This window comes from Neopsephotus bourkii, unplaced genomic scaffold (assembly GCF_033783945.1).
Source record: "Neopsephotus bourkii isolate Nb327-2 ecotype Australia unplaced genomic scaffold, CSIRO-AGI_Nbou_v1 NB_994, whole genome shotgun sequence".
NCBI lineage: Eukaryota > Metazoa > Chordata > Aves > Psittaciformes > Psittacidae > Neopsephotus > Neopsephotus bourkii.
The window spans coordinates 577970-603206 of record NW_026901486.1 but is presented as its reverse complement, the minus strand read 5'-3'; the positions used below and the strand labels follow the sequence as shown (position 1 = coordinate 603206).

General features: G+C 50.3%; 1 protein-coding gene across 1 annotated transcript; it reads left to right on the top strand.

Annotated features, from left to right (window-relative positions):
• The first annotated feature begins 5303 nt into the window (after window positions 1-5303).
• RPIA (ribose 5-phosphate isomerase A) lies at window positions 5304-24730 on the top strand. The gene is made up of 9 exons (XM_061359753.1): window positions 5304-5495; window positions 10935-10995; window positions 12877-12932; window positions 18768-18827; window positions 19384-19448; window positions 19775-19843; window positions 20338-20479; window positions 21632-21731; window positions 23504-24730. Exons 1-9 carry the CDS (start codon window positions 5319-5321, stop codon window positions 23599-23601), a joined length of 828 nt encoding a protein of 275 aa, XP_061215737.1. The 5' UTR covers window positions 5304-5318; the 3' UTR covers window positions 23602-24730.
• Window positions 24731-25237: the final 507 nt, after the last annotated feature.

Below are 25237 nucleotides of genomic sequence, written 5' to 3'. Positions count from 1 at the left end.
GAGCTGCTCCGAGGGCAGATCCCAGCCTGTGCTGCATTCCGGGATTGGGTTTGCTCAGGTGCAAGACCTGGCACTTGTCCCTGTTGAACTCCATTGGCTCTTGGTACCCCACTCTTCCAGCCTTTCCAGGTCATCCTGCAGGGCGGCTTTCTCACAGTGATGTTTTCAACAGTCACGTTGAAGGATAACTCTAATACACTTAAACTTTAAACTCCATTATACTTGCAGTCCAGGCAGAAAAACTACTTCTGTGCCATGCTTTTAACATAAGAGTAACTTATCTCTTGTCCCACTAATTTTCCCAGGGGCTTGGAGACAGATGCACAGTAACCACAGACCCCAGCAAGTTCCAGAATATGAGAATACTTCACCAGTAGACTCCACTTTTGTGCTGGTTCATGGAGGTTTATTATGCTTAAGGCAAAACAACAGCCTTGTGCAAGTGTCCCCATCACACGCCTGAGTATTACCTCACCTTCTTGCATTTTCCTCCCACTCCCCACCCCAGATCAGCAGTCTTCCAAGTGCAGCCTTTTATTTTAGGGTACTTTAGCAGTTTTTCATGACAGTACACATTTTCTGCTAGACTCCTCCTAGATTCCTTACCACTGAGGCATAAGGATTAACAGTTGTAACCTAAAAGCTCTTCCTTTTCTGTTTTGGAAACGTTTCTCTAAGGCATAGACAATGTTATTCACAAATCCTTAAGGCAAACACGGCACTACAGCCGTATCATTTTCTCTCTGTATTAAAAATTGGTGCCAACAAAAACCAAACTTCCTCCTTTTTCAAAGCATGACTCACATTTTCCACTCTGTTTTGACTGACATAAGAGATCTATTTCAGTCATATGACAATAACTTGAAATCTGACCAGCATTGATGTGGAAATCAACGCCTGTTCTTGCAGGATGGAAGGATGTTAATGGGAATGGTGTTTTATGTAACTCCACTAGAGATCTGCCTGCTTTTCCTGAATAACTTGCTCTCAGCCAAAGCCCAGGGTGCCACCTCGTGGCTGCCCTGTGCCAAGGGCCACTCGGAGTTGATCACTTAACAGCCTTCTTTCCCGACAAGAATCCAGACCATCAAAAAGCCACATCCGTGTACCAGTACCCTTGCTGATGTCTTGTCAGACGCCGAATTAAACCAAGCAATTCATCCAGCAGGTCAAACCAGGGACAAGCAGTGAAGATGTTGGAGCGAGTCTGGAGGAGGGCCATGAAGATGGTTAGAGGACAGGAGTGGCTCTGCTTTGGAGCCAGGCTGAGAGAGCTGGGCTTGTTCAGCCTGGAGAAGAGAAGGCTTCTTAAGGGGAGACCTTAGAGCAGCTCCAGTGCCTAAATGGGACCAACAAGAAAGCTGGAGAGGGGATTTTTACAAGGGTCTGTAGGGACAAGACAAGGGGAATGGCTTGAACCTGCCCTAGGGGAGACTGAGCTGAGCTCTTAGGCAGAAGCTCTTCCCTGTGAGGGTGCTGAGGTGCTGGCACAGGGTGACCAGAGAAGCTGTGGCTGCCCCATCCCTGGCAGTGTTCAAGGCCAGGTTGGACACAGGGGCTTGGATCAAGCTGCTCCAGTGGAAGGGGTCCCTGCCCGTGGCAGGGGGTTGGAACTCATGAGCTTTAAGCTCCCTTCTAACCCAAGCCGTTCTAGGATTCTATAAAGTGCGTATTACTCAGAAGAAATGTCACCAAACTGGAATGGAGTTTACAGGATAAAAAATTAGGCAGCAAGAATGTAATTGTTGGGACATGACAGGCTTGGAGAACCACTGCCAAGTAAAAAGAGAGGTTATCTGGAAAGACAAGTTAGAAACGCTCAACCTTCCACTTGTTTTCTCCAGCAGTGTGCTGGTGAAGTTTTGCCTTCATAGGTCTGGTTGATTTTCATCTGTTTCATGCCTTATCAAATGAGGGAGACATGCAGTTGACTGGGTTAACACAGCTGACACCCAGGGGCTGCTGTGCCCATGGATTTCCATCATTATTCACTTTTGCAGCAGGTATAACATGGGCTAAATCTACCACAGCAGATGGTCCTACAGCCTTCCCACTTCTAACTGACTGATCTTGCTGCCTTCCTCAGGGAAGGGCAAGGAAAACTGACCTTGATTTTTCTGGTTGCTTTACCTCCCAACACATGGAAGTGGCAGGAAAACTTGGTAAAAGGTGGGAATGCTTCGTTTTATGGGCAGTGCTGTTTTAGAGCAGAGCAGCTCTGGAAGGGGAGTTACAAAACTGCCCTTCAGAGAGATGTTATGGGTGAGGTTTGGCTGAGCCAGTTCAACCTCATTCACCTGGCAAGGAGAAACTGGGTCTTTTTGTCTATGTGTCAAGATGAATCAGCACAGGGGTACAGGAATGACAAACCCCATACCCAGGCCGAATGTGGCTGGCAGATGAAAGGAGTGAAGAGCAGGATTATCCCTTCCTGTCAACAACAAGCTGTTATCTCAGCTAGTGTGTAATTTCCTAACATGTAATTTCAGCTTCAGATGCAGGACTCAGCACCCAGAATCATGCAGCCACCCTCAGCAGCCCAATGGTCCAAGCTGCTCCATCCATCATTGGGTGGATTCATCCACCATTCACTGGGGCTACCACCTCGCTGTTACCACCCTGTGGAACAAGGAGAATATCTGTTCAAATAGCAGGTTCAGACAACCCCTCTGTACAGCAGCAGAGAGGATGAGAGGTGCCTCATGGATGGGCTTTGACATGGGACTAACACTGGCTTGTACAAAAGGACTTTGAGCTGTTTGCAAACAGGGCTAGAAGAAAATCCAGTTCTAAGATGTCCAGCACCACATTTTTGTGCATAGGCAAGACTCAGCACACCATAAACGAATGATTTTCTTGCATTCACTGAAACTGCAGCTCACCAGCAGATTCAGATACATTGCTAACAGAACAACCCCTTCTCTAGCAGTGGAAATGTGTGTTCCTCCAGGCAGACACACTGTAAGGTGTGTTTCAAGCCAAAGTCATCAGCCATTGCTGTGAGGGTACAAACAGGTTTCTCAGCCCTTATTTAACTTCTGGGATAAAGCTCCCTGCTCCGGTGGGATTCAAGAGACGTATGGATGGGCTTCTGGGATCTGTGTGGAATGCCAGTGACCAGTTTTTGTTTCAGGCAGAGGTCAAACACTGAGGATACGGCAGGAATAACCCCAAACCCCGTCAGCTGCTCAGTCAGTGTCACCATTAATGCACCATGGAAGAACACAGTGCTTCGGTTTGATTCTTTCTGAGCTATACATCCCACTAGATGTGTGTATTTACACTCTAAAGCATGTAACTTCCAGGAAAGATCGTTGCCAGCTGGCAGAAAGCACTGAATGACTCTATAGCCACCACGTGCTGCTCTTAATAGCAAGTCACCTGCTCTGTACAGAAAGGTAAGGCCTTGCCGGACCCAGATAACCAGGGTGGGTGACGATAACAGAGTCTTTGTTGAACTGCCAGCCCTTTGTTCACAGCCTGGAGTGAAAACAAAAGGAAACGTTTATAGCCGTTAAAAATCACAGCAGAATTGTTGAGGTTGGCAACAAAACAAGTCAGTCATGCACAGGATTAAAAATAAAGAAGCTAACAGCGGCTTTTCTGTGATGCAAATAAAGTAAGAATTATTAAGTAAGAAGAATTATATATAAAAAGAATTATAAAGTAAGAATTATAAGAAAATATTATTCTCTACACATTGGAGCGAGTAGTAAGGAGCAAATACCTGCAGCTCTGGGAATGCAGAACGAGAAGCTGAGATGACCGTTCACAGTCACCTCAGGACTGAAAATGCAGACAGACTCAAAGGTTGTGTTCAAGGCCAGCTTGGACAGAGTCTTGGGCAACAGGGTCTAAAGTGAGGTGTCCCTGTCCATGGCAGGGGGTTGGAAGTGGATGATCTCAAGGTCCTTTCCAACCCAAACCATTCTGTGATTCTGATGCCATGATCTGCCTCTCATGTTTTTCAGAAACAGTTTAAGCAGATGCCAGCCCAGGATGAGTGTGTGCTTGTGTGAGGAATCAAGGAATCATGTACTGGTTGGAATTGGAAGGGAGCTTAAAGCTTATCCAGTTCCAACCTATCATGGGCAGGGACACCTTCCACTGGAGCAGCTTGCTCCAAGCCCCTGTGTCCAACCTGGCCTTGAACACTGCCAGGGATGGGGCAGCCACAGCTTCTCTGGGCACCCTGTGCCAGCACCTCAGCACCCTCATGGGGGAAAAAAAATATGGGGGGCGGGAGGAGAAAGCTCTGTGTGCTGCAGGGCAGAAAACCTCAACTGGGTTTTATCCTGACCCTCCTGTGGGGAGGGAGGACTAGTGACTGATGGTCAATAACACGGTGCTTGGAGGATCAGCACTTTTTGTCACACCAGTGTTCCTACTTGTGTGACACTGTTTCTTTCCCAGCCAGGGCTGTCCTTGGCTCCCCACTCCTTAATCCCCAATGGACATAAAAATCCCTTAGCAATCCAGATCATAGAATCATAGAATGGTTTGGGTTGGAAAGGACCTTAAGATCGTCAAATTCCAACCCCCCTGCCATGGGCAGGGACACCTCACACTAAACCATGTCACTCAAGACTTCGTCCAACCTGGCCTTGAACACTGCCAGGGATGGAGCATTCACAACCTCCCTGGGCAACCCATTCCAGTGCCTCACCACCCTTACAGTAAAGAATTTCCTCCTTATATCCAATCTAAACTTCCCCTGTTTAAGTTTTAACCCATTTCCCCTTGTCCTATCACTACAGTCCCTAATGAAGAGTCCCTCCCCAGCATCCCTATAGGCCCCCTTCAGATACTGGAAGGCTGCTATGAGGTCTCCACGCAGCCTTCTCTTCTCCAGGCTGAACAGCCCCAACTTTCTCAGCCTGTCTTCATACGGGAGGTGCTCCAGTCCCCTGATCATGAGCACACATCCAAGGAAGGCTCTTCCTTACACCTCCGTAAGCCCAGAGGTCAGGTGAATCCCAGCTCTCCCTGTGCCGTGCAGGTCTCCCAGGCACCCTCTCTCTTCCTCAGCACTTCCCGCAGGGACACTTCCCATTCCTCTGAGCGTTACGGCAAAGCCTCAGCCGCTGCACCCCTGCCCAGCCCGCTGTAGGTGTACACGTACTCGCAGGCATCACCCGCACACGTCGCCCCGGTGTTGCGGCGGGCCGGTCATGCATTGTGGGAGCTGTAGTTCGCAGCGCGCAGCACTACAAGTCCCAGCCTCCAGGAGGAGGAGGAGAAGGAGGAGGAGGAAGGGAGCCGGCTCGGCCCAGGCCTGCAGCCCGAGCGGGACCCCCCCGGGGGCGGGCCGTGGCGGCATGCGGCTCCTCGGCCGGCCCGGCCCGCTCCGCAGCACGGCGCTGGCCGCCCGGCCGCCGGGGAGGCTCCGAGCGGGGCCGTGGCGGCGCGGCTTCACCCGCGGGCGGCTCGGCGGCACCATGGCAGAGGAGGCCAAGCGGCTGGCTGCCTGCGCGGCCGTGGACAAGCACGTCCAGGTGAGACCGCGCGGATCCCGGGGCATGGGGGGCAACGGGGGGCGCGGATCCCAGGGGCGCACGGAGCATCCCGGAGCATGGAGGGGCTCCGGGGTGCAGGGACAGGCTCTGGGGTGCATGGACCGACCAGTGCACGGAGCGGACACGGGGTGCTCGGAGCCTCTCGGAGCACGGATGGGCTTCGGGGTGCAGGGACCCCCAGATGACAGAGTGGCCACGGGGTACATGGACAGGCTCTGGAGTGCAGGGACCCTCAAAGCATAGAGCGGACACGGGGTGCATGAAGCCTGTCGGAGCACGGACGGGCTCCGGTGTAAAGGGACCCTCAAAGCACAGAGCAGACACGGGGTGCATGAAGCCTGTCGGAGCACGGACGGGCTCCGGTGTAAAGGGACCCTCAAAGCACAGAGCGGACACGGGGTGCATGAAGCCTGTCGGAGCACGGACGGGCTCCGGTGTAAAGGGACCCTCAAAGCACAGAGCAGACACGGGTGCATGAAGCCCGTCGGAGCACGGACCGGCTCCGGTGTAAAGGAACCCCCAAAGCACAGAGGGGACACGAAGTGCACGGAGCTTCCCGGAGTGCAGGGGCAAGCTCTGGAGTGCAGGGACCCTCAAAGCACAGAGCAGCTGCGGGGTGCATGGAGCATTCCTGGAACACGGACGGGCTCCGGGTTGCGGAGACACCCAAAGCACAGAGCGGCCGTGGAGTGCACAGAGCCTCCCGAAGCATGAAGGGATCCTGGGGTGCAGGGACCCCCAGAGCACGGAGCAGCCACGGGGTGCACGGAGCCTCCCGGCGTGAGGACGGATCCCAGGGTGCTTGGAGCTGCCCCGGGATGCTGACACTCCTCCAATGCATGCAGCGGACATGGGGTGCACAGAGCTTCCCAGTGCATGAACAGGCTCTGTGGTGCAGGGACCCCCCACTGCATGGAGTGACCATAGGGAGCACGGAGTCTCTTAGTGCATGGATGGACCTGGGCTGCAGGAACAGGCTCGGGGATGCAGGGACCTCCACAGTGCAAGCAGTGACCGTGGGGTGCATGGAGCTTGCCGGTGCATGGTTGGACTTTGGGCTGCACGGATACCCTCCAGTGGATGGAGCAGCTCTGAGGTGCATGGCGTGCATGCACAACCCAACCTGCCGCTGTAGCATGGACAGTCCTGGGATGCAAGGAGGGACCGTTGTGTCCCACCGAGCCTGTTCCTCCTTTGCTTTGGACTGCGGTTCTTTAGCCTGGAGAGAAGGGAGAAAACTGCTTTTCCCTTCCCATCAGTGCTCGCCCAGTGCATGGCTCAATGTCCTGCATCTCCAAGCATTCACCATGCACCCTCTTGCAAGCTGGGCTGTGGTTGGAGTTCAGGATAATGCCATGTCCATCTCCTTTTCCCAAGTCTGGGATGCTCCAGTGCTTCACCCTATTTCTGAGCACCTAAGCAAAGAGCAACAGCCCCTTACCAGGGGGTCATGTCTTATCCTCTGCAGGAAAGGGAGTGCAGCAAGGGGCTTTCATGGAACCTTCAAAGCTCAGATAGGACCGGATCTGCTTGAGGTTTGTCACAGCCTGATTGTGAACACTTGGGAGATCAACGGTTAAAGTCACGCACTGGTTTATCGCAGTGTTTGCTGTGCAAACCCTGTTGCAACAGCGGTGATGAAACTGGCCTAGAGTCAGTGCCAAGAAGGTTGATTATAGCAGTGAGGGGGGGGGGAAGTTTCCTTTTCCTTCCTGCTTCCCACTTCAGGTTAGCATCCTGGTGACTTCCTTGATATCCCATAATGTTCACTTATATTGCAGCCTGGGCTTCCTCTGCGCACTCTGTACCTGCCTGCAGAAAGCACACCTATGTATGTGAGATCTACCCCTGCCAGGCCAGTGAGCTCAAAGGCAGTCTGTGGGGTGAGGGAGCCTGGGGAGCGGACCGGTAGTTGCATTAAACCCCTCTTTTTTACCCAAAGCATGCCCTAAAGTTGCACACTGAGGAAGCACTCGTGTCGCAAGGTGTGGAGCCAAGGCAGGACCGTACTGTGGGTTATCCGGTTTGATGTGGGACAGAAGGTGACTCTTCATTTTGGACTTTTCCTGATGAAATACTAGCCTTTGTGCTGCCGTATGGTGAAGCAGGCTTGGACAATGTTTCTGGCCATGCTGCAGCTGATTAAAGTTCAGTGCCCCTCTGAGTAAGTCAAATAGGCAGTGTCTGGGGTAATACCGCAGTGCTCGGTGCGCAGGCTGGCTCGAAGCAGTGGTGGAGAAGCCGGTTGGAGGCACCACCAAGGAGTTAGGGGGGCTCAGCCGTCAGAGAAAACCCATCTCCCTTCCAGTTTGCACTGTCAGGGTGCAGTTGCTCTTTCTAAGGGAGAGTTTTGTGTGTGGTTGTTGGCTGTTAACGGTGGGAGCAGTGTTATCTCCAAAAGCAAAGCTGCAGATTCCCTTCCTTGCACGGCAGAGACGTGGGAGACGTCAGTGACTTCAGGGTTTGGTTGTGTTGGACAGATCTCTTCTGTTTAACAAAGGTTAAGGTGCTGTAAATCCATGGCACCGGGGGTACTGGATGGGGCTCCTCACTTGGCATTCTCCTTCTCACCCATCCTTAGCTGTGCTTGCACTTCATGCAGCCTGCGGCAGATGTAAACCTGGGGAGGGGGGGATTAGGAAAGAACTTTTCTCTCTTTGTGTTACTAAATATAATAACAATAATTGTTTTTATTAAAGCCAGGTTGGTGTGTTTGCCCACAGAGCTCCCCAATACTGGAGTGCACACTGCATGACCAACCTCAGGAGTCATGGGCTGTGAGGCTCTGACAGCTCGGAGGAGTGGGGCTGGCACAGGGCTTGGGGCTTTAGAGCCATAAGCTGCTTGGGCAGAGCTGGCTTTGCATTTCCACATCAGCTCTGAAGGCAGGCCCTGGCCCTGTCAGCATCTTTGTTAGAAGTGAAAAGATGGGTGGACTGAGCGTTCATAAGAGGAAACTTTAGGTTTTGCACTGTATTTATCTCCTGTTCTTTGCATAAACTTGCATTGGACCCACTAGCCCCTGTGGTGCTGCTGATACCCACTCCATGTGCGTTGTCCATATCTGTAATGCTAAGCAGCGTCTCTACACCCTTTGTTTAACTGAGGAAGTGCTGTGGTTGCTGCTGACTCCACTCCCAGTGTCCATACATGGGTCCTCAGCTATGCTGTGGGTCAGTGCCTTGGCTTTGTTTGCTGGGGCTTTAGCAGAACAACCTGAAATGTCATTTCTTTGCATGGAGCGCTGCTCCTCAGTGCTGTGAGCTGGACCTGCCCCTTGCACACTGACCCTGTGCTCTGCTTCTCCCCGGTGTTTGTCCTGCCCCTGTTTTAAAGGTGGATGGTTTATGGCTGGTTTTGCCCCTGGTCTGGCTGGGTTGGAATGGAGGAGGGAGAGGTGGGAGCTGCAGTAAGGCAGGGGCTGTGACAGCACCAGTTCAGACTGGCTTAAACTGCTCATTTGCGAAACCCACTTAGCCCAAGGTCTTGCCCTGGCCTAAGGAAGGACACTTCTCCCCTCATCACAACTGCCTGACAGGAGGATGGAGCCGGGAGGGGCTGGGCTCTGCTCCCAAGGAACAAGGGATGGGACAAGAGGAAGCGGCCTCAAGCAGCACCAGGGCAGGTTTAGATGGAGCTGAGGAACAATTCCTTCCCCAAAGGGTGCTCAGGCATTGGAACAGGCTGCCCAGGGCAGGGCTGCAGTCACTGTCCCTGTGACTGTTCACACAGCGTGGAGGCGAGGCCTTAGTGCCGTGGTTAGTGGTGGCCTTGTCAGTGCTAGTTGGTTGGACTGGATGAGCTTAGAGGGCTTAAAGGGCTTTTCCAACCTGGTTGGTTCTGTGATCACTGAATAAATACCTTCAAGTTTATTGCCAGTGGTGGGCTGGGACCCTTCTGAGCTCTTCCCTCTTCATTACAGTGAAGCTGCTGATAGTGAGGCTTTTGCCATCCCTTTGGCCATCCAGCTGCTCCAAGAAGCTGTCTCACCGTGTAGAAATGAGGGTAAAGAGGAGAAACTGCCTCTTCCCAGATCAAAACAAGTCTCTTAGGACATGTAGTACCAGTGTTCTCACCAGCTTTGCTTCCCCTTCCTTGGCTGGCCACACTTGGCTCGTCCATGGGGCAGGTGAAACTGAGGAACCTTGGGACCTATTGGGTTTCTGCTGTCACCATTGCAGGCGTGCAGAAAGCTGTCTCCTGCTTTCCCTGCCTTTTGCAGGGTCACGGTGGTTACTGAGGGCTGGGATATGAGCCGAGTCCCTGGTTGTGTGCTGGGGTTTGGAGAACTCTGTTTTCTTTGAGCTTTCAACCTGCAGAAGCAAGATAAATCATTAATCCTATGGGAGTATGACCTGTCCTGAGCTCCACCTTGCCAGCTTCTGTGCTTGTGTAAGAGTTGAGCTGGTTGAAATGCTGCAGGTGTGGTTTTTTCCATAGCTGCTGAACTCTGGATCTGCTGCACGTGGAGAAAGAGCTCCAGACCCATCTAATGTCCAAGAGATAACGCACACCAGCTCTGTGCCTGCATCTCTGGCTGGCTTCAGGTCTTTCTCATCTGGAGTCTCTGTAGTGATATTGGGCCTCCTTAATTCAATTTAAGCTTTGGATCCCATCCAAAGAAGGGGAAGTACATTGGAAACGGGAAGTGCACGAGAGGCTGCGGTTAGCTCTCAGTGAGACTGAGTTGATAGTAAACAGATCTACATGGCAGGGCATCCTCTTGAGAGGTAACACAGTTGAACCCATCCACCATCAGCCTGCAGCCCCTTTTAGAGGCATGTCTGTGTTACGGGTGAGATATTAGTGACCCTTCATTAACCACACCATAAGCAGGGAAAGGCCAGGGCTGAGCTGTGGTTAAAAGAGGATCCTCTTCATTATACACTGCCAGGCTCACCCATCTTTCAAGTGTGCAGCTGGACTCTCCTATAGGCAGTTTTTATTCCCTAGGAGTAGCTGCTGGTGCATGTGTACTGTTTACTAACAATACAGTTGGCTGCAAACCCATGCTTTTACTGTGTGGCTTCCTTGGGAGATGTTATCTTGAGGTTCTTTCAGCTTCTTCCTCTGTGGTATTGTCTGAAACTCCCAGGAGAGGATGCATGGAGTGCCAGCAACCAGCAGTGAGTGTGCATTGAACACCCTGAGATTCAGACCAGGGTGGTATTTAATAAGTGCCCTTCAATAAGGGGGTGAGTAGCTTAAAGTGCCTTAGCAACAGACAGGGTTGTGCCCTCTCTGGCACAGTGTGTTCCCTTCCTTGCCTGCAGCGTGCTAAGATGATATGTGTCAGTGTGCATCTCTGGGCAAGGTTCCACTGCATGTGTTTATAATGTCGAATCCGCCAGGAAAAGTGGGAAGCCCTTGTGCTGAGCCCCCAGTAACAGCTCTCCTCTGTCTCTCTTTGGTTTGCAGAACAATCAAGTTCTTGGGATTGGAAGTGGTTCTACGATAGTCCACGCGGTGCATCGATTAGGTAGGATGCTCCTCTTCCTATCCCTCCCCTTGCCCCGCTGCCCCAGCTACATCAAAACCATGCTAAATCATCTGGATGCTGACTGAGAGCTGATGTGTCAGCTCTGTTCACCAACTGCTGTCTCCTCCTCGAAGCTGAAGGCTAAAACTGGGTCTTGTTCTCCAAATATATTGCACAGAGAGTCCCGAGGAGGTAATGATTTACCACTTGTTCTCCTATAGAGCCAGGCAAAGCGCTTTTCTGGCACCCACCACAAACTGGAGCTGAACTCCTGCATTTCATTCCAGCTCTACCCCAGTCCTGACTTGCTTTGTGGCTTTGGGCCATGCAGCTGCGCTGCTTCCGTTAACCCATTTGTATGCAGCTCACGCTGGTTGCTCGCATCCACGTTATTCACATTGAGGGTACTGAGGAGGTGTAACAGAAAGGAATGTGAAATCCCACTGCATTTTTCATACCTCGTAGCTAGCTTTACCTGCTTGCCCCAGGTGCAGGTTTGTTCCAGGTGTGATTCAGAACATTTCAGCAACATATTCAAGAGAAGCTAATGCATTTCTGCAAAGGCAGTATGAGGGCAATTATCCCCATGCCTCATTACAGAGGCTTCAGGTTCCCTTCACAGGGCATTCTCAGCCCTAGGGCAGATCTGCCGGTGGAGGTGCTGTACCTTGTCCTGCTTTGCTTGGATGCAAACCAGAGCAGCAGTGGATGCCGTGGTGGGTTGGGAGCGCAGGATCAGGTCTGTTGTTCCTGAGGGTCCTGCTTGGATTCAGAGGGGGATTCTCGTTGGAAGCAGAGCTCGATGTGTCCCACATGGGTGGCTTTGTGTGGTTGGGAAGTCCCCTTGTCACCTCCAGCTCCCTTGGGCAGTGTCACCCACAGAGGGCAGGTGGTGCTGAGGTCTGAGCATAGCACAGAGCTTTGCTTTGCAGGGAAGCAGAAGGGATGGTGCTGTGCCTGCCCCTGGCATCCACCTCACTCCTCACTGTGTCTGTAGTACAGTTGTCTGGGAGCTGCGGTTCAGCTTTCTGGGTTGGGTTCAGTATTGCCACCACTCCCAACTACATAGAATCGATCTCTGAATGAATGGGTGCAGTATTTAAAGTGGAGTGCCTGTTCCAGGCTGCAAATTCTGACTTGCCATGTCAACTGGATGCATTAGCACTGGGATGGGGTTCGTAACAGCACACAGCCTCACGTATCGTGTCTTCAGCCCTTCCACAGCAGCGTTACATGGAGCATGCAGCCCGTGTGCTTGCTGTGGTGTGAGAGCTGCCTCTGACGCCTGGGCTGCTGGCTTGTGCCCAAGTATTGTAATTACTAAAATAACATTTTGTCCATAATGATATCTTAGTAATAGATTTTAGTCATTTGAGGTTAACCTGGGGGAGGAAATACTTCCTTCCATTTAACGGAATACTGTATTTTATTAGTCCTTTCCCTGCCATATATTTAAATGTTCTGTAATAAATGAATGTGTTGTTCCCCAAGGCAACAAGCCAGAAAACCTTTCAGACAGCTGCTGTTTACAAGGAGTGTAGCTAAAACCTGTCTAATGGAGTGAGAGGGGGGAATGGGGCTTATTTCCCAGGTGACATTTGCTGACAGGGCTCCTCTGCTGCTGGAGACACAAAGGTTAATGGCTCGTGATGCCTTGGGCTGAGCCAGGGTGGGTGTTTAAACCCTTCTGACCCTAGAAACAGAGCCTCAGCCTAAGCAGGGTGGCACCTGTTTGTGTTTGGAGCCTGAGTTATTTGCAAGCCAAGCAAGTAATTGCAGTGATTCATTCAAAGGGGCTGCTCGGAACTGAGATTTCTTAAAGTGATAGTTGGTGTTGTTTTACCTTCTGCAACAAACTGAGACTTCTTTTCTTTGCTGCAGCCGAGCGGGTTAAAGAGGAGAACCTGACAATTGTCTGCATCCCGACGTCTTTCCAGGTAAGAGCTTTCCTCCTTTGCACGGACTCACACAGGGGATCTTCCCTTTGGCTGTGGGAGGGAACCACACCGCTGTCTGGGCTGGCTCATGGTGGTGTGATTAACTGAAAGCACCAGTGAAAGCAGTTGTGATGCAGCCTGCAGATAGATGGGATGGGGATGGTGATGGTGCTGGTGCTGTGTTTCCCTGACCTGAGCCGCAGGGATGCTGTAATGCTTTGAGGTGTGTTTCAAACCAGTGTGGTAACGCTGGTCATGTCAGTGTTGGTACGTGGCTTGCTCTGCATCCCGCTTGTGGAAGAGTGCTGTTTAGTGGTGAACCAGACTCATAATGCAGAACACATTGGAGACACTTAAGTCTGCTTTGATTCTGTACGAAGTCCTGAAAACTGCAGAAAGCATTCTGCAAGCAATAATAGCAAGCTTGTGTTTTTCAGGAGGGTTTGAAATGCATCAACTGGCTTTTATAAGCAGTTGCAGAAGAGAAATAAGCTTCATCTTTCCTTTGCTGCACAGCTTTTGCAGGAATTGCTTCATGCCATGCCAACTCTTGAGAGGTTTGCAGGGAGAACATGGTGAAGTGCAGAGCTGCTGAGGAAGCTTCTGAGCTGCTTCCATGCCTCCAGGCAACTGGCTTTGGTTTCTCTGCCTCTATTCCCTGAGGTGGGAACACATTGCACAGGAGCAAGATGTTAACCTTGGTTCCATTGGAGAGGGAGAGGTGACATGGTGGGGACCATCCATGGGGTTTTTGAGGCTGGGTGGCAATGCCCCACTCTAAGAATTGGGCATGTGTCCTCATGGTCCTGGTGTGGAGCTTGGGGTTGTACTTCTGTCCCAGCTTCTTCACCTCAAGGACAATCAGGCAGTGGGGCAGGCTGGGCAGAGTCCATCCTTCGAGGTGTTCAGGACCCGAGTGGGTAAAGCCTTGAGCAACCTGGTAGCTGACCCTGCTTTGACGTGGAGGTTGGGGAGAGACCAACCTGAGTTACCCTAAAATCTGATTGTTCTCCTCCACCCTTCCAGTGGCAGGGAATGATGAGGGAAGAAGCAGGAAGAGCCAGCAGATCAAGGCCTGGCTCCAAGCCTGGTGTCACCATGATCATGGGTTGGCTTACTCAGCACCAGGCCTGCTGGTGACAGATGGGGTACACCACACTCAAAGGGGGAAGCGGATCTTTGTGCAGGAGTAACCAGGGCTCTTTGAAAGAGCTTTAAACTACATCTGAAGGGACAATGGAATCAAACCAGACTCACCAGAGATCAGCCTGGGGGCAGCACACCAGTGTTTGAGGGATAGTGTGCTAGTGAGGTCCTTCAGTCTTAGTGGAGGTAGGGGATGGAAATCCATGCAGCAGCAAGTTCACCAGGGTTATTGATGTGTTAGAAACCACAGAAGCCCCTGTGGGAATTGGGTCTTTTAGCCCAAAAAAAAGGGATGGAATCAACAGCCCAGCTGAAGTGTATCTGTATTTATGTACACAGCATGGGCAACAAACAGAAGGAGCTGGAAGCCATTGCACAGTGGGAAAGCTATGACAGAGCTGCCATAATGGAAACATGGTGGGATGACTGGCACAACTGAAGTGCTGCAGTGGATGGCTATAAACTCCTCAGAAGGTACAGGCATGGAAGGAGAGGTGGGTTAGCTCTGTATGTTAGGGAGTGCTTTGACTGTCTGGAGCTTAATGATGCTGATGATAGGTTTGAGTGTTTATTGGTACGAATCAGGAGGAAGGCCAGCAAGGCATGGCCATGGTGAGAGTCTTGGGCATAGCGATAACAACGTGGTAAGAGTTTATAACTCCTGGAGAAGCAAGGAGCAGAGTCAGCAGAACCAGGACTTCAGGAGGGCTGATTTTAGCCTGTTTAGGAGCCTGGGTGACAGAGTCCCTTGGCAGTCCTGAAAGCCAGAGGAGTCCAGAAGGCTGGACGTTCTTCAAGAGGGAAATCTGAGAGGACACAGGAGCAGCCATCCCCATATGCCAAAAGATGATCCATCAGGGAAGAAGACCAGCTTGGCGGAACAGGGAGCTTTGGCTGGAACTCAGCAAGAAAAGGAGAGTTTATGACCTCTGGAAGAAGGAGCAGGAACCTTAGGAGGACTGCAAGGGTGCTGTGAGGTTATGTAGGGAGAAACTAGAAGAGCTAAAGCCCAACTACTATGGCTGCTGCCATAAAAGACAATAAATAATGTATCTATAAATTAGCAATGCAGGGAGGGCTAAGGATAATCTCCATCCTTTATGGGATATGGTAGGGAAAACAGTGACAAAGGATGAGGAAAAGGCTGAAGTACTTAATGCCTTCTTTGCCTTAGTCTTGAATAGCAAGACCAATTATTCTTGGGGTACCCAGCCCCCTGAGCTGGAAGACAAGGATGGGGAGCAGAATGAAGCCCTATAATCCAAGGGGAAATGATCAGTGACCTTGGACACACATGTCTGTGGGGCTGGATGGGATCCACCCAAGGGTGCTGCGGGAACTGGTGGAAGTGCTTACTGAGCCAATTCCCATCATTTACCAGCAGTCCTGGCTCAATGGGAAGGTCCCAGTTGGCTGAACATTAGCAAGTGTGATGCCCATCAACAAGAAGGGCCAGGGGAGGTTTAGATTGGATAGTATGAAAAATGGCTTCACTGAAAGGGCTGTCAAGCATTGGAACAGGCTGCCCAGGGCAGTTGTGGGGTCCCCATCCCTGGGGGTATGTAGAAGATGTGTAAAAGTGGCTCTTAGTGCCATGGGTTAGTGGTGGCCTTGGCAGTGCTGAGGTAACGGTTGGACTCAATGATCTTAAAGCTCTTTTCCAACCTAAATGAGTCTGTGATTATATGAACAGTTAAAATCCTCTTACCCTGCAGATGTTCTTTAAGTGAGAGTATGGGCTGATGGGAGTTGCTCTTTTCCTGGCTGTTGCAAACAACCAGTGGCCAACTGGGGTACAATGCAAACTGCTGCAAAAGACAAAACCAGTAAAAACTACTTTCCTTTTTCCTTTTTTTAACCTTTATCAGTCCTTCTGTCGCATCTGTAGACTGTGGTGAGAGTCTGTCTTTGACATGTCTAAGGTGATCCCCGTCTTGACGTAACGTGTCCCGTTGGAACCTGGGGCTCTGAGGTCAGTTACTAGGTCTTGCAGAAAATACTGATAAAGCTCTTGCAGTGATTGTGGGCTGGAGCCTGTCCTGCCCTGAAATGCTGACATAGCTTGTGTAATGCTACTCTAAAACCAAAAGGTCGCTGTAAAGGGGAAAAGGTAGATCATACACTTGTAGGACCCAATATCCCCCAGACACAGGGCTGCCTCCTATCTTTTGCCATCTCTTAGACCCAAACCAATCCCGATTGAAGCACTCCCAGGTCAGCAAACCAGCATCCTATTTTTGCTATGTACAGGTGTAAATGGCTGCGTGAGGTCGGTGGCAAGGAAGATTTGGTTTCAGTGAGTTTTTATTCTCCTCCCTTCCTTGTTGTCAGGTTGGGTTATTCCATCACCACCAGTAAAGCTAGAGCCAGGGTAAGTATCTGACCCTTGGCTTCTGTGTTTCTCCTTTTCACCTGGATGTGTGCCGAGAGCACGGGGTGAGACCGTTCTTGGCAAGTGCTGGGCAGTTATCACCTTTCCCCTGCTGTGGCAGCTCTGCTTTGGTTCCTGCTGCTCTGCTCCATTGCCTGCCAAGCAGAGAGCCTGAAGAAAGCCACCTTGTTCCCACATTGCTGACTCCAAGCCTGTTCAGGATGGGGCCTGCATGTGCAGCGCAGTGATTTTTCAATGCTTTCAGTTCCTGACGTTCCTCTTCATGGACGCCTTGTGATGAATGGAAACCCACTGGGTTTTATTCTTGTTATATTGTGAGTACTCAGGGCAAACCTAGGGCACAGTCAAGAGTCTGCAGCCCATGGGTGTTAACACTGCATGCTATGAAATGCCACCGTAAGCGATTCAGATCATAGCTCATTGCCAGCAGTACCACTTGCTAACTTGTCTTAATGTTTCTGGGATGCCAGTACATGCAACTGAATGCACTGTGTTAGTGGGTAAAATACAGGGGAATTGGTTGATCCCAGGCTATTGCACTGGGGTTTCTTGGTCAAGCTACAGCATGGTGTGGAGTTCAGACTTGGGCAGAGTCCATACAAGCAGGGAGTCTCATTTAGGTGATGATTTGTAATGCAGACAACCAATTCAAGGTTCTGTAAGCTGGAACTCCTCTTGGAGGGGGATAAGTGTACCCTCAGTCAGTTTGCAGACACCAAGCAGGGGGGGAGTGTTGATCTGTCTCAGTGTAGGGAGGCTCTGCAGAGGGATCTGGACAGGCTGGATTGATGGGTCAAGACCAATTGTATGAGGTTCAACAAGGCTCAACGCTGGGTTCTGCACTTGGGGCACAACAACCCCATGCAGTGCTCCAGACTTGGGGAAGAGTGGCTGGAAAGCTGATCAGTGGAAAAGGACACGGGGGTGCTGATGGACAGAGCTGAACATGAGCAGCTTGTGCCCAGGCAGCCAAGATGACAACAGCATCCTGCCATGTATCAGCACCAGTGCGGCAGCAGGACTAGGGCAGTGACTGTCCCCCTGCACTGGGCACTGGTGAGGCAGCACCTTGAATCCTGTGTTCAGCTCTGGGCCCCTCACTACAAGAGAGACATTGAGGGGCTGGAGCAGGGCCAGAGAAGGGCACGGAGCTGGTGCAGAGCCTGGAGCACAAGTGTGATGGGGAAGGGCTGAGGGACCTGGGGGGCTCAGTCTGGAGAAGGCTCAGGGAAGACCTGATGGCTCCCTCCAACTGCCTGACAGGAGGATGGAGCCAGGAGGGGCTGGGCTCTGCTCCCAAGGAACAAGGGATGGGACAAGAGGAACCGGCCTCAAGCTGCACCAGGGCAGGTTTAGATTAGATATTAGGAACAATTCCTTCCCCAAAGGGTGGTCGAGTATTGGAACAAGTTCCCAGGGCAATGTTGGAGTTTTCCAGCCCTGGAGGTATTTAAAAAACATGTAGATGTGACACACGGGGATGTGGTTTAATGGTCAACTTGTTTGTGCTACATTAGTGGTTGGATTTGATGATCTTAAAGGTCTTTCCCAACCTAAACAATTCCACGAGTCTCTGTTTAAACTGATGGATTGAGTGGAAGGTCACTGTGGGTGCTCTGTGTTGTATTGCCACTAGAGGGAAATACACGGCCACAACTTCAGTAAAGGAGGCTGGAGCTGCCAAGTACCTGTTTCAGAAGCTTCCCACTCTTCCACGGGTTGGACATTTCTTTATAACCTTGTTTGTTTGCTTGTTTGTTTCCAATATGAAAAGTATCTTCATTGTTAGCTCCGCATCACTGTGGTGTAAATACTTCTTCTTGCTCCCATTTTTCAGCTGAAGGGAATCAGAGGGCTGGATGTGTATGAAGGAGAATGATGCCCAAGCTGAGACAATACAAGACTCAAAACCCCCATATGTGCTCTAATGCTTAGATACAAGCCATTCCCACCAAGCTGATGGGACCTCTTGCTATTTTGTACAGAGAGACCCGAACCCACAAGTCCTGTTGCAGCATCTGAGCCCTTTAGTTCAAATCAGCAGCAGGGTTTTCCTTTGATTAATCTGGTGTGGGAGCATCATTTTCTCCTTGCCATGCATCCCCATTGCTGGCTGCAGCCTCTCCAGATTCAGGGTGGAGCAGTGGAACTCTTCTAAGGAGAATCCATCCTTGCTGCAGCTGAAGGATTGACACCATGAGACTGTTTTCCTTTCCTGCCACTGGTAAATGGTGTTTGCCACCAGTAAATGGTGTTTGCCACCAGCAAATGGTGTTTGCTGTCTTCTTGGTGCACAGGCCCGTCAGCTGATCCTGCAGAACGGCTTAACCCTAAGCGACTTGGACCGACATCCAGAGGTAAGGACCACAGAGGTGAGACCTCACCCGACCTTCCTCTAACCTGGTCCTTCATAAAGCACCAGGCTCCTTTGTGCTCCCCTGACCATATGAGTTTAGGCAGCCATACTGCAGAACGTGGGTTAGTTTATGTTCTTCCCCAGCCTGTGTCTTACTGCTTGATGCTTTAGGTAGTGAATAGGCTGCTGAGCTGGGTTCCCTGCAGGCGGAATCTCTTCCAGGTTGAGACAGGGATGTTGTGTTGCTGAACTGTCACCAATATTTCCCCCGTGAGCTCCCTGCCTGCATGCTGGTCCTCAAGTGACACTAGAAGCTAAAGTGATGTCCTTGCAGGCCAGCAATTAGGTTTTGGGTTTTCTTTCCCCTGCTCTCACATGCCTGTGGTTTAGTGGGGACTGGTACCCTTGGGATGCTGCTCTATAGTCAGGCTGGCATCAAGGTGGTCCCAGCTCTAGTGTCATTTCCGTCTGCTGCTTGGATCCTGAGCTGCACAAAGAGCAGTGCCTCAGAGCTGCACGAGAGGGGTTTCCACACCAAGTTCCTCCTCTCCCTACAGCTCGATGTTGCCATCGATGGAGCAGATGAAGTGGACTCTGACCTCAACCTTATCAAAGGTGGCGGGTGAGCCTTGCTGTCCTGTGCATGGTGCTGGTGGCGGGTGGCCTCTGAGCATCCCTTTCTGGCTGCCAATGGTCTGGCGTGGGCTGGAGAGGCTGAGGGGATGCTGTGCATGCACCTGCAATGGGATATGGCTCCTGACCAAGTGTGTGTGAGGGACAAGGGGGATAAAGTGAAGTGGCAGGGGAAGGGGCACTGGTGTGGGGCAGTGGCAGCACCAAAATGAACAAGAACATGATAGAGGGGACTGGATTTCAAAGCCATTGAGCACATTGAGGAGCAATCTGATGTTTTCTGACTGTTTTATTTCTGTTTTCTCCCCCTTGCAGTGGCTGCTTGACACAGGAGAAGATAGTTGCAGGATATGCAAAGTGCTTCATTGTTATTGCTGATTACAGGTGAGAATATTACTATTCATTACACCTCTGTCCTAGAGGAGGATTCAGATAGTCCTGTGTTAGGCCACTGTTTTCCTTCCAGTGGGTCAAGGGAGCAGGAATAGGTGGAAATGAGCCTGATTCCCAGTGTTTTAGCAATTCAGTTTAGCTTTTCTTAATTTTCAGCTCAGCAGGCCTGCTTAGGAAATGTGGGGAAGTGGCTGCTCTGCTGTTTGAGCTCAGTGACTGTCAGCACAGAATAGATTTCCCTTTCTGTACATACTGCTGCAGAGCTGTAATAAAAACAGTGTGTCCTGCTTGTCTGAAACATGTCAAAACAGGGTTTATGAGTGAATAAATCATCCATTGAACTGGTTCTTCCTACACATTAATCAGTGTGAACTGATTGCTGTGCCCTCAGGGTGTTATGCCTGAGGGGTCTGCGAGAGGCGATGCGATAATGGTGTTAGCAATGTAATGCCTGAGTCTGATCCCACCTCAAACCATGTCCTCAGGAAAAAGTCAGAAAGCCTTGGGGAGCAATGGAAGAAGGGAATTCCCATCGAAGTCATCCCCATGGCTTACGTCCCTGTCACCAGAGCCCTGACCAAAAACTTCGGCGGTGCTGTGGAGCTGCGGATGGCTGTTAGCAAAGCAGTAAGTGTCCCTCATCAGCCCAGCTTCCCCAGAGGAGCCATCTGAACATGGGCAAATGGAGGACCAGAGGTCTCGCCTTTCATCTAATTAAATCTGGACTTTCACTCCCACGAGTGGCATGTGTAATTCCCCTAATTATACTTTGGTTAATGAAGTGTATGTTCAGGTGTTCAGGCTGCTCATCGAAAGCCTCTCTGGCTTATGTCTACTGAAGCAAGCATCCCTGAGCAGGGAGAGGAGGGATTGACAGTCCGGCTCTGACCCACTGCTCTGGGGGATGTTGGGGGCTGGAGGGCAGTCTGTGCTGCCAAAGAGGGTCTTGAGTTAGGGGGCAACTCATGCTCCATCCACATAGAACCAGATTAAATTAAAACTGAAGGTGCTTTGTCTCTGCTGTCACTGCCCCATCACTTGAGCAGCAGGGTTTCACCAGCCACATTGAGTGGCAGGGGAAACAGAGCTGTCTGCAGTAAGGCCGGGGATATCACCTGAAGGCTTGTTTTAAATGCTCCTAATCCTGAGAGGCTCTAGGGATTGCATTTAGATGCCTGAGAAGAGCAAACTCAAGTTCATTCTCTGCAAAGGTGAGACCAGCCTTGCTTGGGGAATGCACATAAGTGTTGCTGTGTCCTTGGAGGATGCTGGTCCCTCTTGGTTGCACATCCTGCTCAGCACTGCTGAAACGCCTAGTCCTCAGCCCCAGTCTGTTGAAAAGACCCAATGTCCCCTTCTGTTTGGCTTGAGAGAGTGCTGGGCACATCTGGAACACTGAAATCCAGAAGTTCTTCAAAACTTCCCCATGGCATCATGCTGTTACCACTGGGGCAGAGGGGGTCTTACTTTGGGTTCAATTGCCTGTGACAGCCTTTTTAGGACATCGATCTACCTTTACTCTTGGGAAAAGGATTCCTTATTGCAGTGATGAAATTCCATCGTTTCGAGCTTCTGCGTGATTATCTATATAAAGGAGAATAAGGAACAAGCAGTTGCCTTGGGTGATGGTTTTATTTACAGGCTTATTGTGAACTGCCCTGATTTACTTCACTGATGACTCTAAATGGTTGTGGTGGTGATGGTGGTCTCCTTGAGGGCTGTGACAGTCCCTGGCTGGGCTCAGTGGCTCATGGTGTGACATGTGGGTTTGCTTCCCAGGGCCCAGTGGTGACAGACAACGGGAATTTCATCCTGGACTGGAAGTTTGACAAGGTTCATGAATGGGGTGAAGTGAACACTGCCATAAAAATGATACCAGGTAATGTCTGTGATCCCAAAGACAAAACCAAAAGCTGGCTAAGGCTTGGTCCATGCTGGATAACCCTGACCATGAGAACCCTACCCTGGATATGAGGAATTACATGTGTGTGTGTATTTACTGCCCTCTTACTGGTCCCTACATCTGCTTCTACTTGGAGAAATCAAGCTGAATTAGTACAACAGTACCCATGTGGCATTTCCATGTGGTGGTGAAAACCTGGGGTGATGCTGGGTGCCTTAGGACACTGTTCCCCATTAGGCACACCAGTCCCGTGCTCTTCCTTGCTCTCCTTGTGCCCATTTAGAGAGGGACTTTTAATGTACACACTGGTGAGTGCTGGAGGGAGGGTTCACACCGAGTTATAGTATTTTCTGTGACCTGCTTATAGCTTTGCATCCCATTGACATTCTGTACTTCTGTGCTGTAAGGGTGCAATGTATCCTACCTATTGCTGTGCACGAGAGAAGCAGTGGCTGATGGCACTGCTTGCAAGCGAAACAGCCTCTCTGCAAGGACTCCTGCTGCCCAGGCCAGAGCTGCTTCTGGGTAATCCAAGTCTCTGGAACTCTCTGAACCTCAGTGGAGCATCAGATAGACTGGCTCAGCCACCTGGGTATCTTGGCCAAGTCTGCTCAGCTTTTGAATACATATTCTTATATCTTTTATCTTTGAGTTTATCCCAGGTACCTGTTTGCCCTGAAAGCCATAACACAACTGCCTTCACTGGCTGTGTGTTGTCAGGGCAAGCTGGAACAGGTTGGGATCCTGTTGCACAAACCTCAACATCCCCACAAAGCAGCAATATACTGTGTTATAAGGACTTTTTCCTTTCATCTCTTTTGGTTGAGAGATGAAAGGTAAATGATGGGACCTGTTCCACCACACTGGTATGGAGATATGGACCTGCTAAGATATGATGCTCAGATATGGACCTGCTAAGGGGAGAAGAGCATCTTCCCTACCCAGAAGTGGAGGAGCAGAACTGTTACAGCCTGAACACAGTGGTGATAGCAGGGCTTTGGCCACCTAACCCTTGTCCTTCATTTCTTCCCACCTTCTTGGCTGTGGCTCAGTGATCACTGTGAAGTTAGGAGCACCCCATAATTAAATGCAACCAGAAGTACATTAGCAAATGGGCTGCAAATTGAAGCAGTAACATTAGATCTGCTGAGTCCTGACGTTTGAATAAGTGTGATCCAGGTGTTCTCCAAGAGGTTAGGATTTTACATGTGTTTAAAGGAAAAGCAGGTAAGTCTGTGGCTGCCTGTAGCTTCCTCTTGCTGGTATGGGTCATCAGGTGGCTGAAAATAATGGAATCCCAGACTGGTTTTGTGTTGGAAGGGACCTTAAAGCTCATCCAGTTCCAAGCCCTGGCCATGGGCAGGGACACCTCAGACTAAGCCATGTCACTCAAGGCTCTGTCCAACCTGGACTTGAACACTGCCAGGGGTGGAGTATTCACAGCTTCCCTGGGCAGCCCATTCCAGTGCCTCACCAACCTTACAGTAAAGAACTTCTTCCTTACAGCCAACCTAAATCTCCTCTATTCAAGTTTAAATCCATCACCCCTTGTCCTATCACCAGAGTCCCTGATGAAGCATCCCTCTCCAGCATCCCTGTAGGCCTCCTTAAGATATTGGAAGCTGCTCTGAGGTCTTGTGATTCTTCTGGGGATGGCCTAATGGAAAAGGCTTCTCTGGTGAGAGCAGAGGAATCCATGCTCTGGGGTGTCTCTGGCATTAACCAGTGTGTGAACCCTCATTTCCCAGGTGTGGTGGAGACGGGGCTCTTCATCGACATGGCAGAGGTGGTGTACTTCGGCATGGAGGACGGCTCGGTCAGCGTGCGGGAGAAGCAGCCTCGCTGAGGGCCCTCTGCTCCACCTCCAGCCACTTTGATTCCCCTGCTGTAACGGTGCCAACCTGACGTCTTGCCTTAAATGAGCAGCGGTTGTTGCAGAGGACGGATGATGGGAAGTGGGTCGGAATCCGCTGACGTGATGCTGAATGTCTTCTCGTGTTTTTTAAAGACCAACAACAGAAAATCTATTCTATTTCTATATCTATATTTTTACTTTATAGGAGATGTTGTCCTTTTTTTAAAGAATCGTTTCGACAAATTGCTTTAACGTTTTTATTTGATTTTCTAAGGAATACTTAACCAAAAAGAATACTCCTTATTTTGTTTGTGATTTGTGTGATTTTATTCCCTTGCATTTAAAGAGAACTTGAACCCTTCTGGTTGCTCGTAGTGCTTCAGTGACTGAGGTCAGGAATACAATCCTAATGCATCGTTCCTAACCACCCTGGCTTAGAATGCGATGCACTAACATCACGTTAGTATGTTAGCACATACTAACATATGGGTGATGTACGTAACAGGAGCACATCCAGTCGGGACCTGATGATGCCTTATTTGGAACCTTTTTGGTTCGGTATTTTATGCCTTTTATTTTTCTATACCACTGGTTTTTAATAGTTAGAATGTCTGGTTGTCCTCTGTGCACGTGACAATTCTCTGAGCCCAGGGTGGTCTCTACATCCCTCTGTCTGGGACATTATAAAGGCCTTTTCCAGGCCTCTGTAAGGAGGAGATGTTCATCCTTTGAGCCAAAATATGCTCTCCATTCATTCAGTACCTCTGATGAAAGCCTGTTCCTGTACCTGGAGATATCTGGGACTTGGTCCTTGTAAACCGAGAGCAGGACTGTGTCCCTGATGAAGTTTACAGAAGCATATTTGAGCAGGGCAGCGTGGAACACTGTTCAGTGGTTTGGAATGAAGGTTTACTGCCACCCCTCGCAGCTGATTGATCTGTGGAAGGATAGAGCAGAACGCACAGGAAAACTGAGTCTTCCTGCCTAAATGTTCCACATGTAGCAGGAGAGAGACACTCGTTCCGTATCTTGTTCTCGGTGTGTAGGTGCTTCGCATGGTTCCGAGGTCAAAATGCAAGCCCTCTCTTTGTGTTGTAGACGTTGAAATAAAGCGCTGTTAACGCCAGACATGGTGGTAATTTGGTTCTTAAAGTAACTGGTTTGTGCACAGTGGGGGAGATCATCCTCACACTAACTCCTGCTGTAGTTTCCTCCTTTAAAGGCCTTCACCCAGGCCAGATTCACCCTTCTGCACTTGATTTCATCATACTTAAGGTAAATAAGTTAAATTAATTGACACTTGGAAGCTGCCTCAAGACTGTCTTAAATTTGCGTGTCTGAAACCTGTGCATCTTAACTATAGCCCCTTTTTTTTACCAAAATTGAGCTATTTTTATTTCTTTAGATCTTCCCCTTCCTGCATATCTCTTCTGTTAGTTCTGAAGCGCTTGTTGGCTGGATGGCAGCCCGTGTGCTCAGTACAACTTGCTGGAAACACTGGAATATCTCTTCCCGCAAACCTGATGCTGCAGAAGCCATTTGCTGGTTCTTGCCATCAGCTGTTTTCAGACGCATCTTGGGCTCCTAATGTAGAATTATGGAGTGGTTTAGGTTGGAAGGGACCTCA